Source organism: Schistocerca piceifrons, chromosome 6 (genome assembly GCF_021461385.2).
Source record: "Schistocerca piceifrons isolate TAMUIC-IGC-003096 chromosome 6, iqSchPice1.1, whole genome shotgun sequence".
Taxonomy (NCBI): Eukaryota; Metazoa; Arthropoda; class Insecta; order Orthoptera; family Acrididae; genus Schistocerca; species Schistocerca piceifrons.
Genome location: NC_060143.1, coordinates 335,887,563 through 335,906,604, shown reverse-complemented (window position 1 = coordinate 335,906,604; position 19,042 = coordinate 335,887,563). Strand labels below are relative to the sequence as shown.

Sequence of the window (19,042 nt, the reverse complement as noted above, 5' to 3'; positions counted from 1 at the left end):
CCTCGGGCATGAATGTGTGTGATGTCCTTAGGTTAGTTAGGTTTCAGTAGTTCTACGTTCTAGGGGACTGATGACCTTAGATGTTGAGTCCCACAGTGCTCAGAGCCATTTGAACCATTTTGTGGGCTCTTGCCGACTCGTTGATTTTAGGGTGCCTAAAGGATGCTGCATTCTGGGAATGCTATACAACAATTCAAACAAATAACATTACTAGTTTATTTCTAGAAAACAAATTGACAATAGTTAACTTTCTTTACAGCAAATGTCGCTAGCGAGAGACGACATGAAAACAGTTAAGCTCTTGCTATACAGCAAGTCCTAGTAAGCACTTGATATGGATCACGACAATCTTATAGCGTAGCACTAGTCCCGTTGCGCAATGGGGCGATCTGAGCGGCTGAAGCTAGCAGGAGTGGCATTTATATTCCCTTCTTCCAGGTGTCACTCTTGGTCGACGTTTCCTCACCGGCTTCTCTGCTCTTGCATTCCGCATCTTCGTTCCGGCACTTGTGGTTACGCCAGAACACTTCTTGTTCGTGACATAGGCAACATCACTAAATCCTCCCCTCCATGTTTTTTTGTGGGTAGGTGAGAGTTGAGAATGGAGAAGGATGTTTCTGGGCTTTTGGATTTTTGGAAAAATGCAGATCTAACAATTGTCATAGCACAATTTCTATTGTGAACAGCTCACAACTTACTTGCTGTGACATACAATTTGAGTTGCCTACTTGATCGTAATTTTTGTCCTTTTTTTGTCTCGTTGGCTTTCAATTCGCGAGCTACCCAGATGAGGAAACCTTGCTGCATTTTCTCCATGAGGTCTTCCATATAAAATGCTAACCCCACTTCCAGTATTATAGTCTTTGTGTGTAATTACTAGTGAGATTTTAAAGAACTTTGCTCTCAGTCAGTTTTATGGGAATAGTGCTTGTCGTAAAGAACAAATTCAAATCCGTTGCACTGACATATGAAATAGATTTCAAGATCTCTGAATTGTCCACAACTTTTTCATTGTTAGGTGATCCACCCAAAAAATTCCTCCCTGTTGTATGCCTTTGTTGTTGTTCTCACTGTGACGGCATTAATGTGCATAAAGCCAGACACAACCAACTGCCCTTTAAGGATAAAGGGATACACTATCGTGTTCCAGTCTTAGAAATATAGCAAGTTGTGGACGAAATTTGTTATCTTTAGAGTAATAGAATGACAGACTTCGTCTAAGCACACTCCGTCTACAGGCCACAAGTGGCCCATCGGGACCATCCGACCGCCGTGCCATCCTCTGATGAGGATGGGGATAGGAGGGGTGTGTGGTTAGCACACCGGTCTCCCGGTCGTTATGATGGTTTTCTGTGACTGGAGCCGCTACTATTTGGTCGAGTAGCTCCTCAATTGGCATCACGAGGCTGAGTGCATCGTGAAAAATAGTATCAGCGCATAGTGATCCGGATGGTCACCCATCCAAGTGCGAGACACGCCCGACAGCACTTAACTGCGGTAATCTGGCGTGAAGCGGTGTATCCAGTGCGGCAAGGCCGTTGCCACACTTAGCCTAGACTTCTCAGTAATTTCTTTGCAAATAATTTACAGTGACCCCATGGATAATTGATAGTCGCCTATCTATTCCATCTGTAGCAGTGGCCTTATGGTCAATCATTTTTTTTTCGTTCATCTGGGTTTAAAACAGGAACAATTATTTACAAATTCCTCCTCTGTGGAAGTTTTTCTTTGCTTCTGCAATATTAAGTTCCAGCTCTCAAATTGGTTTTCTTTGTAAACACGGACATTACTCTCACCTTGATGTTTTACTTCAGTTGTATCAGGTTAGTTTTTACTTACTAAAAACCAACAGGGAAGTCTTTAATGAAACTACTTTTGTTAATGTTACAATACTATCTCTGATTACTAGCCTTGTACTGCGACAGAGCCATCTGACAGGAGAGGCACATTAGTATATCGTTTCTCTCAACGAAAGCGAACTAGCTGCCACACACGATTTTAAAGATGAGCTACGGAAATTTCCGACGGATTCTGCAAAATTCGAAAGCCTCACCGGTGCGTTATTGACCATTGGAGCTGCAGGCTACAGTTCTCAGAACCAATTATCCCACCTCCCCAGCTGGATAGACACGAGCAGATATCTGCAACGAGCCATGTTCAGAAAGTCTGTGAAATATCCTGTGGTTTTTAGGTGAGAGACTTGTAGTTACTACAGGCATAGTGAACGAGTGGACCAATGGCCATATCGAAAAACTTATACAATTATACCACGCAATAAATTGTTTGTGGAAAGTTACACATAAACATTTCACGAACAAGAATGTAAAAGACGGCTAGTATGAACATATGGCTATTTCTAGGCGGCATTCCAGCTGTGGATCAAAGTCTAAAACAAGTCTAAGCTAAGAAATAGAAATATAGTTGCAGAAAAGAGCCAAAGAAAGTGCAGGCTTCTGAAAGAAATGGAGGTGAACACTGTGGTGAGTGTCAATAAAAAGTTGCTTGTACTGTGTTCATTGTTGTATTGCTCATAAATGTAATATGTCCATAGTTGCATAGGTATTACGAAATACTGTGCCGTACAAAGGACTTACTCGTTCTAATATATCGAATGTTCACGATTGTTTGAGGAATGGGAGCGAATGTGAGTCATATCCATAAATCTGGAATGTTGCTTTTCGGCAATCAATTTTTGGCCCATTGTGGTGCTTTTTCTTTCGAGAAATTAGGTGACATACAAATCGCCGGCCACTGCCACAGTTTTCTTCATAGTATCATCAATATTTACCACGTGTCGACGACATAAACAAATTTTATAAGGTAATGTGTAAAAACGTTTCAGTGTGCACAAAGCGAAAAAAGTGGTCCAACTAAAACATTCATATTTCTTTTCGTACTACACGAATATGTAATAAAAATGGGGGTTCCTATTTAAAAATCGCAGTTGATATCCGTTTGACCTATGGCAGCGCCATCTAGCGGGCCAACCATAGCGCCATCTGGTTTCCCCCTTCAAGCTAGACAAGTTTCGTTCTTTGTAGTTTTTTCGTTTGATGCTTATTTCGAGAGATATTTGGCCCGGCCACTATCAATAGACCACCCTGTATATTGTGAATAGCAACAGTCCTACGACACTCCCCACGAAATTCGCGGATCTACGACATCCACGAAGGGATCATGAGTCCGGACAGATCTAAAAAACTAGATCCTACGGTCGGGTTAGTGGTAAAGCACAGACCCGGCACCGGCAGGCTTAATCAGCCAGAAATCAACAGAACTGGCCCGTCATAGAAATTCTCTCGTGTGTGGCTAGCAATTCGTTTTCTCACTCTTTACTACTCTGTTCTCTTCTTCATATTTGCGCTTCTTAGACAACATAGTGGAAGGTAGGGCACCAGCAACAGCTGCAGTAGTATTTAACCAATGTTGCTGCACGAAGAACAACATTCATGTTCTCACCAATAGATTGAGTGACTGAATACGAATTGTCGTGTATGAAGTTACTACCCGAAAAATGCTCCAGTCTGAGTACCAAGAAGGGGAATATGTTCCTGATTATGAAAAGAATCAGACTGAAAAGTGGGGTACCAGCTGCCACAATCTTGTTTCCTAGGCACCCTTAAAATGTTCCCAAAATTTTTGGCATGCCAACACATTCGCGCTCATTTTAACATTCAACTCACATCTTCCTCCCACTAACACCTCTAACTGTAGCTCGCTCACAGCCACTAGTCTATCGCTGGAAGTCGTTCATTGCCATCCGCTCCCACTTGCCCATTCTCACTCACTCATTCACCCCAACTCACTATCATTACCTCTCCGTGCCCCTCTAACTGTCACTCTCCGCTGTCTCACAGCCACAATATACTTCGTTCTGTTTTACTACTACCGTCTCCTTTCACTGTCACTGTTTCTCTTTTGCTCTCTCTTCTCTTACTGCTACTATCTCATTCTTAGCTTCCCACTGCTGCTGTCTCTTTTCAGTGTCACTATCTCTCTCTTCTCCGTTGTTTTCCATAGACACGGTGTCTCATTATTATTGGCTGTCACTCACTTCCACTTTCTCCTTCCCACTGGCACTGGCTCCTTCACGCTTTTCCAATCACTGCCAGTGCCCAGCGTCAATTATGTTCCACTGTCCCTCTCTTTCTGTCACACTGCCGCTGTTTCCTTCACTCTTCCTATAGCACAACCACTGTGTTCTGTCTTCCAGTAATTATTACTTTTACATCTGTTTCTCACTGACACTGCTTCCTTCTCTCTCAACATAAAAAAGAGCGAATACGTTTGCATTCCAAAATCTCTGGGAAAATTTTTGAAAGTGCTGTGGAAAATAGAACGGGGCACCTGGTATCAATTCTTCAGTCAGAGTCTTTTAATAAAGAGGAACATATTCATCTTTTTTGTTCTCCGATAGGGGCATTTTACCGCTAGTTTCCTTCCTTTCCCTGCTAGAGTACGGCACGTCACTCATATGAAAAGAACTTTAGAGGTCAGTAAAATTTACTTATGTGAAATGGAAGTAACGTAGAGCCATACAATTCTACATCTCAAAAAATGGTTCAAATGGATCTGAGCACTATGTGACTTAACTTCTGAGGTCATCAGTTCCCTAGAACTTAGAACTACTTAAAGCTAACTAACCTACGGACATCACACACATCCATGCCCGAGGCAGGATTCTAACCTGCGACTGTAGCGGTCGTGCGGTTCCAGACCGTAGTGCCTAGAACCGCTCGGCCAATCCTGCCGGCTCTACATCTCAGTTCGGATTTTATGTGCACAAATATTTTGCCTGTGCTTCAGTACTACAACAACATGGGGTCCCCAGAACACTTCTGATGGTGAAGGAGACACTTTAGAGCATACTTCACCGTGCTACGTCGTATGTAAACAACTCATTCGGCTCGTACCGGATCTTGCGTGCGTATTTTCCATGTACAAGTAGGGTAACTTTGAACTTCTGTAGCTCAGAAACTGGTAAAGAGATGAAGAAAATTTTCAAGGTTGATCAAGATCCGGTTGTTATGAATATACTGTAAAAATTACAGCCATTTGCTGTGCAGTGCCATCTTGGAATCCACTTCTCGATTTTGGTATCCAAAAATCATATTTTTCGAATTTTCTCAGGAACACCCATGAACTAAATGTTCCTTCCATAAGCCCATTAAGAGGCACCGTAGTCCACATTTAATCCATAAAGAAACGACCGATTTGCTCCATTTTTCCTAAGTTGGAGGAAGCGTGTGTAATTTAAACTTACGTTCTGTACTGTAGGATAGTTACTTCAAGACGATCCTTTCGTTGGGTATGCAAATGGTTCCTAAAGCAAGCCACATGCTGCTCGTGAGCTGCCTTCTGACCATCTCTGATACGCATGTTGTCGGCGCCGTTTGTATTGTAGCCGGCCGCGGTGGCCGATCGGTTCTAGGCGCTTCAGTCTGGAACCGTGTGACTGCTACGGTAGCAAGTTCGAACCATGCCTTGGGCATAGATGTGTGTGATGTCCTTAGGTTAGTTAGGTTTAAGTAGTTCTAAGTTCTAGGGGACTGATGAACTCTGATGTTAAGTCCCATAGTGCTCAGAGACATTTGACCCGTTTGTATTGTGTTGCAGGTAACTGTCATCAGCTGTGACCGAAAAGCCCTTACGGTTAGAGTCTACGGCGGCAGCCCAAGGACATCTCGCTGGCGTTGGCTCAAGTTGTACCTTCGTGCCGGCAGGTGGGCCAGGACTTCGCGGAGTTCCTGAGTGCGGACGACGTGCCGGTGCTGCTGGACCAGGGCCGCGCCGCTCGCCGCTTCACGCTGACCTACATCTGGTTCGGCATAGCCGCCTCCGCCTACTGGCTGGTCTCCCCCGTCAGCCCGGAGGGCCTGCCCTTCATCCTCGCTCTGCCCTACGACGCGACGACTCCCCTGGGCTACGCCGTCTCGTGGCTCTACTGCACGATAGTCACCGTGCACGTCGTCGTGATGACCATGGTGTTCGACGCCTTCAACGTCAGCCTCATCGCTCAGCTACGCATCCAACTCACGTTGCTCAACAGGAAAATTATCCGTATCGTCAAAGAGAACACTTCGAGACCCTTGGACTCATTACAAAGTATCGACCACCGGGACCTTCACTACCGACTAGAGAAATGCGTCCTACATCATCAAGCCATTATCAGGCAAGTTTATAACAAGATGCCGCAATAGTACGGATGCCTGTATGTTCCGAGTGTTCATTTGCTTCTATATGGGGAAAGGGAGGGTGTAAGGGGCGATTAGAAAGTTTTCGTTCGAAGGCTGTACAGCCCAGAATCTGTATCCGAGTTAGGAAAAATGTCCGTGAGCGTTGAGGTAATCGTCCTACCAATGCACCAAGTTGGAAGTACCCGCCCGGTTGGTAAAACACGGTGTCCTGCTGCATGAAGAAGTCCATATCTGGCTGCTGCACATGCTCGTCTCACAGAAATCGTCTATCCTTCAAGGTCTTTTTTAAGGGACAGGAGGCGTGATAATAGCATGGGGAGAGTGCGGGAGTATAGAGCGGGTGTCTCCCACTTGAGTCAACGTGATTTCTGCGTTATGACATTTGCGATATGGGGACGTGAGCCATCATGTAGCAACAGCAGTCCTTGTCTCAGTTTCAGCGGATATTTCGTCTTAACACTTTTCCGTCCAGCGACACCACAGTGGTGTCGTGTGCATAGTATCGCTCAGTGGCCAGCGACACCGCAGTGGTGTCGTGTGCATAGTATCGCTCAGTGGCCGGCGACACCGCAGTGGTGTCGTGAGCATAGTATCGCTCAGTGGCCTGCGACACCACAGTGGTGTCGTGAGCATAGTATCGCTCAGTGGCCGGCGACACCGCAGTGGTGTCGTGAGCATAGTATCGCTCAGTGGCCGGCGACACCGCAGTGGTGTCGTGAGCATAGCATCGCTCAGTGGCCGGCGACACCGCAGTGGTGTCGTGAGCATAGTATCGCTCAGTGGCCGGCGACACCGCAGTGGTGTCGTGAGCATAGCATCGCTCAGTGGCCGGCGACACCGCAGTGGTGTCGTGAGCATAGTATTGCTCAGTGGCTGGCGACACCGCAGTGGTGTCGTGAGCATAGTATCGCGCAGTGGCCAGCGACACCGCTGTGGTGTCGTGTGCATAGTATCACGCAGTGGCCGGTGACAGCACTTTAGTATCTTTTTCATTCTGTTTGTGTTTTGTTTATGTAACAATAAGCTACACATGTCAGCAAGTTCTTTGTTTTTATAAGCACTTGTGTACTTTCATCATGGCAGGCGAAAGAGTCGATATGATCATTTACAATGAATGCGCGGACGTCTTGTCTGACGTTCCGGACAACTTAGCCGATCGGGAAGAAGACAATGGATATCAAAAAAATGAAAATGAAGCAGAATCGTCGGAATATAGCGAACTACATCCAAGAAGAATTCGGCGAACGCTATGGTTGCCAACTGATTCGGATGAATCAAACGATGAAGACAGACTATGATTTACTGAGGACCAATAATAAATATGAAGGATCTCCGGGTCCATTCATATTTCCCAAAGATGTATAGAGCGTCCTGGATATCGTAGAATTATATATTGCGAACGATCTATTTGAATATATTAGCAATGAAACCAACAGGTAATACAGTCAAAATTGCAATAGAAGCAAACTGGATAAAAAAAATGGCCAAATTTGTCGACGTTACGGGACCCGAATTTAGAAAATGGTTTGGGCTTGCTATCCTTATGGGAATTGTAAAAGAAGCAAGGATCGATGATTACTGGTCAACGAATCCGTTAATAGACACACCGATATTTCGCGAAACGATGTCCCGCAACCGTTTCAAATAAATACTATTATTTTTACATTTTTCCAACAACAACAATAAACCGGATAATGCCGACCGGATTTTCAAAGTGCAATTCGTAATTGGTTATTTTTCCAAAAGTCAAAACATCTCAATCGATGAAGGCATGATACCGTGGAGTGGACAGCTAAATTTTAAAGTTTACAATCCGTCGAAAATTACGAAATATGGCATGTCTGTGAGGATGCTGTGTGATTCGAGTACGGGATACATTTGCTCATTCAAGATATATTCCGGAGCTGGACAACCTTTAGCAAAAACGGTGATGGAACTATTGACACCTTCTTATGGAAAGTGGCATCATCTCTACATGGATAATTATTATAACAGTATAGAGCTTGCAGAGAAAATTCGAGGTTGTGGAACGATACGGCGAAATAGAGGGTTTCCGGAAAAATTAAAGCGCGCAAAAGTCAATGTGTTTGAAGCTTGTCATTAACGGAAAGCTGGCAAGCGGCCGGCGACAAGCCAAGTAATTCGAATTAGCGCTGCCGGCACCCAGCGAATGAATTTGTACGAGACGTGCGGACGCAAAGTGTTAATTGAACCCCGTAATTTCTCTATACACATTCTTCGTTCTCCCATCTATTCTTCCGTGGTTTTCCATTCGGTAGCCAAGGATAGAATAACGGCACGTTGGTCCTGTTTGAACACATTTGGTAATAACGTAGCCATAGTTCACACTTCCGCATTTACTGCACGGTGCGTCGGAAAGACACGAATGACGTACTAATCCCTAACCTATATGTCGGTGCTTATATACCGTATCGAAGTTGCGCTACGTTGCATAAATGCTCCAGCAACGCCCTCAGAGGGAAAATTTTTGAGCGTCCCTTATATATTCAGCAACTGCCTACGGGTTTTTAAGTTTTTATTCAATTCATGGACCACAGTCTTATAGGACATGCATTTAATTTCAGCCTACTCCATCGATCTAAAAAGTTTTACGACAGTATTCATAAAAAATAGGAAAAAGTTAAGATGATGGTTTTAAAGGTTTAGGTCTACTACATAATCTTCCTTAAATTTAGTACAACCCATAGTACGTTCATAGAACTATGTGAAACTCTCAGAAAATATCTTGTTTGGGATGTTGTTCAACTCGTGAGCACAACTACCTTGAACGTAGGTTATGTCATCAAAACGTCGACTGTTCATATGAATTTCCACACTTTGCCGTTTCTAGGTAGGTTCGTACTGATAACACCAAGTCTCGTCATCCGTGATTGTATTTTCCAGATGAGAATTATCCGCGTTTCGGATTTCAATCAAGTCACAGCAGCCGTCACGCGTCGTTACTTTCGTTCGGGAGTCAAGGTGTGTGGGGCAAACTTTGCTCTCGCTTTTCTATTTTCAAAACATTCTGGACAATGTCTTGAGACCTTGATTTAGAGACGTTGCTTCATTCAGACATGTCGCACAACAGCGCTGACTCACGTCCACTACTGAACACTTCCTGCTCACAGTTGACTACCTGAATCCACATCTGTCGCTTTTAGTTGTCAGTTCAGCATGCCTCCATAGATACCGCGACAGGAATCAAAAGAGTCTTTCAACTCTTTATGTGGACGACGTATGATCATCATCTTCTAGACCAGAGACAAACGATTTTCAATCGCATGCAGCTAAGGCATGTAACAGTGATGTAAACAGAAAATTAACTCCTGTTTCATCAGACTGTGGTCCACAAGTGGGATAAAGACATACAGGCCTTCCTGGACCATTGTAAGTATGCCGAAGCTTGTCCATCTGTTACGTTCAATGATGTATGAACTAAACTTAAGTCCGTCGAAACAGGCCTTGGAAGGCCCTACGGTACCGACCGACCGCCGTGTCATCCTCAGCCCACAGGCGTCACTGGACGTGGATATGGAGAAGAATGTGACCAGCACACCGCTCTCCCAGCCATATGTCAGTTTACGAGACCGGAGCCGTTTCTTCTCAATCAAGTAGCTCCTCAGTTTGCCTCACGAGGGCTGAGTGCACCCCGCGTGCCAACAGCGCTCGGCAGACCGGATGGTTACCCACCCAAGTACTAGCCCAGCCTGACAGCGCTTAACTTCGCTCCTCTCGGGTGCGCATACTTGTTGTGAGGCCTTGCGTTGGCATAGGAAACTAGAAGTTCGTTTGTTTTTTTATGTCGACGAGCACAGTCAAGTCGTTTCATCAGTTTTCTCAGGGTAGCACAATACACTACAGGGTTTACCATTACAACACGAGGGAGAACATCAAACAGAAAAACCCGTTCAAAGTCACAGAAGACCATCGCAATGATTTTATTGGCTGAGGGTGGAGTTTTCAACTTCTGTCTCGTAGAATAGGTGGTGTGGTACTACCCCATGGATCACCGTTTTGTTTACGGTTTGAAGCGATAAACCCATGTTTCATGGCCTGAAATGATTTGCGACAAAAGATTCTCACAATCAGCCACCCTCGTTAGGCGTAAGCAATTCCGCACGGATGGTCCTTCGTTGCTCTTTATGGTCTTCTGTTAGGCGGCGAGGAACTCAGCGGCCACACTCCTTTGAGCACCCTAACTGGTGAACTAGGGTGTCAGTTTTACGAAAAGAGACGTCCATACGTCCAGTTTAGCAGTGATGTGTTTGATTGTGACTCGTCGATCATCTCGAATGGAAGAGTCCCCACGTTCCAACATTGCAGGAGCCACAGGACAGATGCGTGCGGCCGAACAGCACGCGGAAGATCGGACAGGTTTGCGTGACTTTATTGGCTCTGAGCTCTATGGGACTAACTCCTGTGGTCATCAGTCCCCTAGAACTTAGAACTACGTAAACCTAACTAACCTAAGGACATCACACACATCCATGCCCGAGGCAGGATTCGAACCTGCGACCGTAGCAGTGCGCGACTTTATTGTAATGATCGCAGATGCCTTCCTGAACGACTCACCGTGTTCACTGCGAGGTCTCCGTAGACATTCTGCAAGTGCCTATGAATAATTGCCATGCTCCGGTTTTCCTTCAAAAGAAACTCAGTGACAGTTTTATGCTTGGAACGCACCTCCGCTGTAGAGGCCATTTTGAATGCTACGTTTAGAGGCGCCACCTATTGGAACTTCATGAAACCATAGGGGCTGAAGCTGGAATATCCTACGATGTCCCACAGTATCCCGCATTTTTCTTCAATCGAGACTGGCGGAGAAAAAAAATTACGTTGCTTTACTTATTGAACACCATACATATTTTCGTCTGACTACTACAGCTGCTGCCAGAAACAGGCACGATCGCAATAGCAGGGTTGACTGAAGTGTTCCAAGGACGCATACTAGGGTTTGTCGACCATGTGTTTGGAAGCATGCACTACATACGTGCCTTGTCCAGCGAACAGCACTGTGACCCCGTGCAGTAGCTCCTGCAGAGCTCATTGTCCCCGCCGTATGCATGCCGTGAAGCGAGATATTTGAAAGGGATCTGACCTTTAAACTTACTCCCGGACACGGTTTCGTTATCAAAACTTTATCTACTAAATTCCTCGTACAGTTCCTACAAGCCTGTAGTAGGAGTTGTGAAACACTTTGTGTACGTCATAAACCCCTAATGAGAAGAACGTATTAAAAACAAATCATGGAGGCAAGGAAACATAAAATAACGTCCATATTACTCAAGGCTCGAAGTAAACCTGACATTATGCATGGCGATCACAAACTATAAGTACGAGTGTTAGGGCATCGTATATGACGGAAGTCGGAAAAATATTTTCGTACCAATGTATTTCTGTAACGTTATGGCAAATGCACAACGGTTAAATTTCCGAAGAGTACGTTGTACACCACAACTACATTACTGTTCACATCACCACAACAGGTGTTCAAAGAGGCAATCATGCATCTTCACGTGGAACGCCTGGAAGACGGTGCAGTACGTCTAAGTTACGTGGGTCAACACTACCAACTAGTCAAGCTCTTTGGGCGGCATACTTGAGCTTGTCTGGTAACGGGCTGCAAATAATGTTGTGACAGCCCACTGTATCAGTTATCGGGACTTCTTCCCAATCCAGTCAGACATGGAGCGCGGACAGAATGATTGCTTAAACGCTTAGCACACTAGATTCGCATTGGGAAGGACAACAGTTCAAATCCGAGTTCGGTCACACAGATTTATGTTTTCCGTGATTTCCCTAAATCGCTCCAGACAAATGCCGGGATGGTTCCTTTGAAAGGTCACGGCCGACTTCCTTCCCCATCCTTCCCTAATCCGATGAGACCGATGACCTCGCTGTCTGGTCTCCTTCCCCAAACAACCCCAACCCTAAATCGCTCCAGGCAAATGCCGCGATGGTTCCTTTGAAAAGTGGCACCGCAGATTTCCTTCCTCATTTTGACACAATCCGAGCTCGTTCATCGTCTCTTATGAGCTCTATGTCGACGGGACCTTAAATACAATCTTCCTTACTGCTTAAACGCCTCTGTGCTCTCTGTAAATATGTCCTAGATTCGCCACTTAATGGTGATTTTTGAAGCTTCGTGAGTTTGCATCTACATGGATGACAGTCCAGTCCTTCCAGCATCTTCGTGATGCTCTGCCACGGGACCAACTGTGATAATTAGTGCTGTCGTTCTAGCATTCGCTGAATTATCTCAGTTAGTCCAGTTTGGTACACCTGAGTAATATTACAGGATGGTTCTCGGGATCGTTCTGTAAACAATCTTCTTTAACTGCGTTTCCCTGATATTCCACCAGTGAACCGAAGTCTACAACATGAGTTACCTACGACTGAACCTGTGATCCATTTCACATACTTACATAATGTTACATCCAGCTGTTTGTGTGAGTCGCACAATTATAGATTTTTTTCTGCATATATTGAAACCAAGCTGCCTATCTTTCCAATACTTTGGAGTTTTATCAAGATCTAACTGAACCCTGTGCAATGTTTTCAGACAATATTCCATTCTAAATAACCGCATCATCTTCAAAACGTCTGACATTACTCTTAATATTGTCTCCAAGACCCTTAATACACTGTATGGACAACAATGGTTCCAATTCACTTCGCTGGGGCAGACATGACGTTACTTCGACATTTGTCGAAGACTTTCCATCCAAGATCACATACTACGTGGTGCCTAGATTTGAAGACTGGATCACTTTAACATGTTCCTCGTCACAGCAAGGAACGGAATGAAAGAGCAGTACAACACATGTACTGAGGTTTCTCGGATCGCCTTAGTCCATCGTACAATTCGAGGGGCGTTCAATAAGTAATACCACACGTTTTTCTCTGAAAGCATGTCGGTTTTAGTCATGGTTCATTGGAACCCACTCTTTTGACTACAAATCTAAAAATTCTGAGACTTGTCACAAGTTTCACTTGATATCCCATACGATCGTACATTAGACATTAAGTGAAAGTGTGCAGTTGAGTTAAATATTTTCGGAGGCCAAGAAATACTGCACCTGCCCGACTGACTTGATCCATTGCTTACAGGATGTAATGTGACGAAAGTGCAAGTAGGATTTCATATCATCGGTATTTCCTGCACTCGTTGCTGGTTGGCATGAGGAAGATCATTCTGATCGAGATATTTCATTAAAATTTAGCTCGGAATATGATCTAAGATTCTCCAACAAATGAATGTAAAGGATGCTGGACGGTAATATTGTGTATCACTTCTGCTGCCCTCCTTGCAGACGGGTGTGACCTGTGCTTCGTCCGAACAAGGGAGAACGGCTTTTGTTCTAAGGATCTATCGTACACTAAAGGCCTGAGATCCTGTGATGCTCCGAGAATCATTGCGAGAACATCTATTTGCGGCCCATCAGTGGAAAATCTCATTTTCTGGGGAGGGGGTGACCTAGCTGCAGAAGTTAGCGCCTAAAACATGGACGATCAGGAGCTTCGTTGGATGGCGTTTCAAGACAGGGATTTTGTCATCAGTTTTTCTTTTTTTAACACTGCCTCTACAACCCATCGAAGTTTGCTGGCATTATTTAATTACATCGTGTGCGCGCACGCATGTGTGTGTGTGTGTGTGTGTGTGTGTGTGTGTGTGTGTGTGCGTGCAGACAGAGAGATACGTTTCTGCAATATCTGGAGGAACCAGAAGCATGATACTGCTTTTATTTATTTTTGTAAGTTAAACGATGAATTGTACATATTTCAAATTGAAAGGTTCCTTTATATACAGCTTTTTTATCTTTTGATTTTCATTTAATGTGGTCACGAAAAATTGGTATCTTATTAACATTGTAACTAATGATTGCTCAGCTACATATCTGTTAATAAATACTAGTGTCAAATCACTTTGAGAGAAACGAGATCTCAAGTAGAAGAGTGAAGCAGTGTACGAGGGTGAGTCAAATGAAAACCTTAAATATTTTTTAAAACATTATTTATTGTGCACAAGTGGTACAAAGCTGTATCACTTTTCAACTTTCTCCCACGCTCAATGCAAGTCCTCCAGCGCTTACAAAGTGCATAAATTCCTTTAGAAAAAAAATCTTTTGGTAGACCGCGCAACCACTCGTGCACCGCGTGGCGTACCTCTTCATCAGAACGGAACTTCTTTCCTCCGATTGCGTCTTTTAGTGGTCCAAACATATGGAAATCACTTGGGGCAACGTCTGGTGAGTATGGTGGATGAGGAAGACACTCAAACTGCAAGTCTGTGATTGTTGCAACTGTCGTACGGGCAGTGTGGGGCCTTGCATTGTCATGTTGCAAAAGGACACCCGCTGACAGCAATCCACGTCGCTTTGATTTGACTGCAGGCCGCAGGTGATTTTTTAGGAGATTTGTGTATGATGCACTGGTGACAGTGGTCCCTCTAGGCATGTAATGCTCCAAACTGACGCCTTTTTGGTCCCAAAAGAGTGTCAGCATAACCTTCCCTGCTGATGGTTCTGTTCGAAACTTCTTTGATTTTGGTGATGAGGAATGGCGCCATTCCTTGCTCGCTCTCTTCGTTTCCGGTTGGTGGAAGTGAATCCAGGTTCCGTCCCCAGTAACGATTCTTGCACGGAAGCCATCACCTTCTCGTTCAAAGCGCCGAAGAAGTTCTTCACAAGCATCAACACGTCGTTCTCTCATTTTAGGAGTCAGCTGCCGTGGCATCCATCTTGCAGACACTTTGTGAAACTGAAGAACACCATGCACAATGTGGTGTGCTGACCCATAACTAATCTGTAAACATGCTGCAATGTCATTCAGTGTCACTCGGCGGTTTTCCTTCACCATGACTTCAACTGCTGCAATATTCTGTGCAATCACAACTCGTTTGAATGACCTGGACGAGGAGCATCTTCCACTGAAGTCACACCATTTGCGAACTTCCTACTCCATTCGTAGACTTGCTGCTGTGACAAACATGCATCACTGTACTGTACCTTCATTCGTCGATGAATTTCAGTATGTTTCACACCTTCACTACGCAAAAACCAAATAAAGAACGCTGTTCTTCCCTGGTGCAAGTCGCAAGTGGGGCAGCCATCCTTATACTGATACTGCGACGGGATGTGTGCATCTGCACTATGCTGCCACCTACAGGCCATTCTGCACGCTGTTTGTAGCATGCTTACCAACTTACAAGATAACGGCACGAAATATCGATTTGTTACTACAAATTTAAGGTTTTTATTTGACCCACCCTCGGATATGGGAGAGTGAAAGGCAGTATGACATCATACCGCGGATCATTGTTCCTTAAAAAGGAGCAAAACTGTGGCACAATGTTTCTTTTTCATCCGATATCAAAGTAGTATATCTTTATAGGCGGAGAATATTAACAAGGAACCCTTTGAGTGCACTGTCGCAAAAGGCTAATTATGATTACGGCATTCGACGCCCCACGTATTATCTACCACCCAACCACAACTGCTAATGGCAACAGGGGGCGGGACTGGAAGTATCCAATGGTGAGCTCAGCATGAGGCTACGGAACGTAGTTGAGCTGCTTGGCCAACGAATAACACACAACAGTGCTACAGTGCTAGTGCTGCAGATGGAAAGCAGAGCAATGGCAACGATAAACAAAGCAAACATTGAATTATATCTACAACAACAGTTGCCGAAGTTGACAATACGTCACAAACGAACCCAAGGAACTTCGAAAAGCGAGAAATGAGTGGCAGATGATATGTTAACGTTTCTGCAAGATTCAATGGAATGTGTGGTGTATACGCTCGACTATGCGGACAATGTACACAGTGAGTGCAATGATGAAATTACGAGGTTAACAAGTGAAAGTGATACTGAAACAAGTGTCGAGCCATGTACTTCATCATCCTTGTCGAATAGGGAGCCGCAAATCCTGTCTTGGTTTAAACGTAGTAAAGGACAATTGTTGTTCAAGGAGCGGGTACTAAACATAATTACGTACATCAGTAAAAAAAAACTATTATGATCAGATTTCGAATAAGTCCGCAGCAATATGTTCGTGTACTGCCTAAGAAAAGCTAAGGATATTAAAGGGAGGACAAGGCACACTTGTTACAAAAACTGGTGTTCGGGCGTTTCAAGGATGCTCGATACAATTTACAGGGTGCGCATCATACTGGCGTACTAAGTTATGCACGCCAAATTGTCCGCGACACAGATTACAGTGATTTCAGGGAAAGCAGTGGATGGTTGTACAACTTGAAACAGTGCTACAGAATTGGAAGGCGTAAGATAGCGAAATATCAAACAAAGCGTCAAGTTGACGACATAGAGCAAACTGCGGAACAGGCCCGAAAATTCATAAATTAGATAAGCAAACTTATCCCATAATTCAGTTAGGAATTTGTTTTCAACTTCGACAAATCGGGTTTTGAAAAGGCAATGCATGTGAAAGGAACCCTAGAAATTAGTGGTACCAAGAGGGTTCTATCAAGATCAACTAACAATGCCTTAACGCGTTCATTAACAATTATGCCGACTGTTAACCTGGATGATAAATTGGCTGGAAAGTTGTTTATTGCGCTGCAAGAAGTTGGAGGTGCTCTGCCCCCTACGATTCTTTCTCGTGTGCGTGATCCTGCAAGTATAGTAGGGAATATTTACGTCAAAGCAAGCAAGAGTGAGAAAATGGACGTAAAAGAACTGCGTTTATGACATGAGCACTGCTTTTGGCCAATAGCTGGTCAATATATCTTGCTTTTGCTTGGTTCCTGGTCTGTGTATAAAAATCATACTCCTTTCAAGAAAATTATTTCTCGTAGAAGTGTGTGGCACTGCAATTCATACCACCTTGAACAACTGCACAAATTCAGCCTCTGGATGTTTGATTTTTACGTGACTATACGAGTGAAACATATTATAGCATTACTTGCAGCTACGCCTCGAAGACTAGCCAGTTTCACTTTAAACTCCACAACAGACTCTTTCACAGTCGGTTGCATGCCAACACATTTCATGAGTTCTCATCACCCCTTTATACCAATATAATTTTATATGCATCGTTTAAGAGTGGGTACCCAGCTGCACGTCCTGCACAATTTGTCACTCCGAAGGAGTTCGCCTTCGACCTTGATGGTGCGCACCTCTGTGATCACTGTGGCACGTCATTTTTTATTCGTCGTTCTTGATGCCGGTTAATGGTTTGTTTTAAACGTATCTTGAACTTCGACGATGTCTGTTTTGTGAAGTGTAATACGTACTCCCCACTGAAAGTTGATCTATGCACCTCCTGAACGTCCACGTTCTGTCGCCTTCATGATAAACAGGGTGGGTCATTAGCAGCTAATATTTTTCCTGTTATAATTGTTAACACAGCACTCTCAAATTAGCCTTACGACAGACTGAACTTACGACCTCGCACTCAAGGTGGTCCTTGTAAGATATCTCGCCAGCTTATAACAGAGAAAACTTAGAAACACTAGTGGATCTAACGAACAACTATTGCCGTTGGCCGGCCGCGGTGGTCTCGCGGTTCTAGGCGCGCAGTCCGGAACCGTGCGCCTGCTACGGTCGCAGGTTCGAATCCTGCCTCGGGCATGGATGTGTGTGATGTCCTTAGGTTAGTTAGGTTTAAGTAGTTCTAAGTTCTAGGGGACTGATGACCACAGCTGTTAAGTCCCATAGTGCTCAGAGCCATTATTGTCGTTGGAAGTAAAAGTAGACAGGTGGAGCAGAATAGAAGACGGAGATTAGAATGTATCCAATAAATAATTGTGGACGTTGGGTGCAAATTCTACTCCGTGATACAAGAAAAGAATTCGTGACAGTGTTGGCCAAACACGCGCTGTGTCGTTTGAGAGATACAGAGGCGAGCGATGTGCCGGGACTTACCCCAGTTCCCTGCTAGTAGCCCCACGTCACCACACCGCGTCTGTGCGTAGCACCCAAGTATTGCACCACAATTTAAAAGTGAAATTAAAAGTTGAAGTTGGTTTTCCAGACTTCGTCAGTATTTGCTTTAGTATATCATGTTTCAAACTGTCAAATCTCAGATTGACCTGGAGTGGCGTTAAATAATAAAGCTAGGAAACCAAAAATTGATCATAATGTCAAAATTAACTGGTACAAGTCTCAACGTGATTAAAGCAATATTTTGGTCAAAATCCACGTTTTTAAGAAAAATTTAAGGCACTAAATATTAGAAATATGAAAATTTGTAGGATGCTTTAGTTTAGTATAAAAACATTAATTGTGTAAAAGATAATTAATTGAAACTTTCAGCTGCCCATAGGTGCTGTTGACATACCTTGATGGGGACAGTTAAAAATGTGTGCCCCGAACAGGACTCGAACTCGGGATCTCCTGCTTACATGGCAGACGCTCTATCCATCTTTTTTTTTTTTTTTTATCCTTGTGTTTGGTCGTTGCAGACGTTACACGACATCCGTTCAAGTTCGGTGTTGATCCTGTCACTCATTTTATTACAGAGGCCAACCAGCTCTCTGACCGAACACGCTGAGCTACCGTGCCGATGAGCCACCGACGACACAGATAAATAGCGCGACTGCAGGGACTTATCCCGTGCACGCTTCCCATGGGACCCACATTTTCAACTGTCCATAATCTACATACGTAATGTTCCCAATAGATATTTTTCCCTTCCACTCGTTACTCGCGCCCACTTAAGTTGACGATTCCCATATGGATTCGGGCAACCTGTCAACAACACCTGTCAGCAGCTGTGGGTTTCAATTAATTATCATTTATTCTAGAGAATCTGCACGGTCATCAATGGTATCTGTTCTTTCGAGAACAGTTACTGTCTTCATATATAGTTAATTGTG

General features: G+C 44.2%; 1 protein-coding gene across 1 annotated transcript in view; it reads left to right on the top strand.

Annotated features, from left to right (window-relative positions):
- LOC124803303 (odorant receptor Or2-like) overlaps positions 1 to 19,042 on the top strand; it is a 77,977-nt gene that overhangs the window by 21,341 nt on the left and 37,594 nt on the right. Inside the window, exon 2 of the mRNA XM_047264486.1 lies at positions 5,724 to 6,002. Coding sequence (XP_047120442.1) covers positions 5,724 to 6,002 — 279 coding nt within the window. The remainder of the gene's footprint in view (positions 1 to 5,723; positions 6,003 to 19,042) is intronic.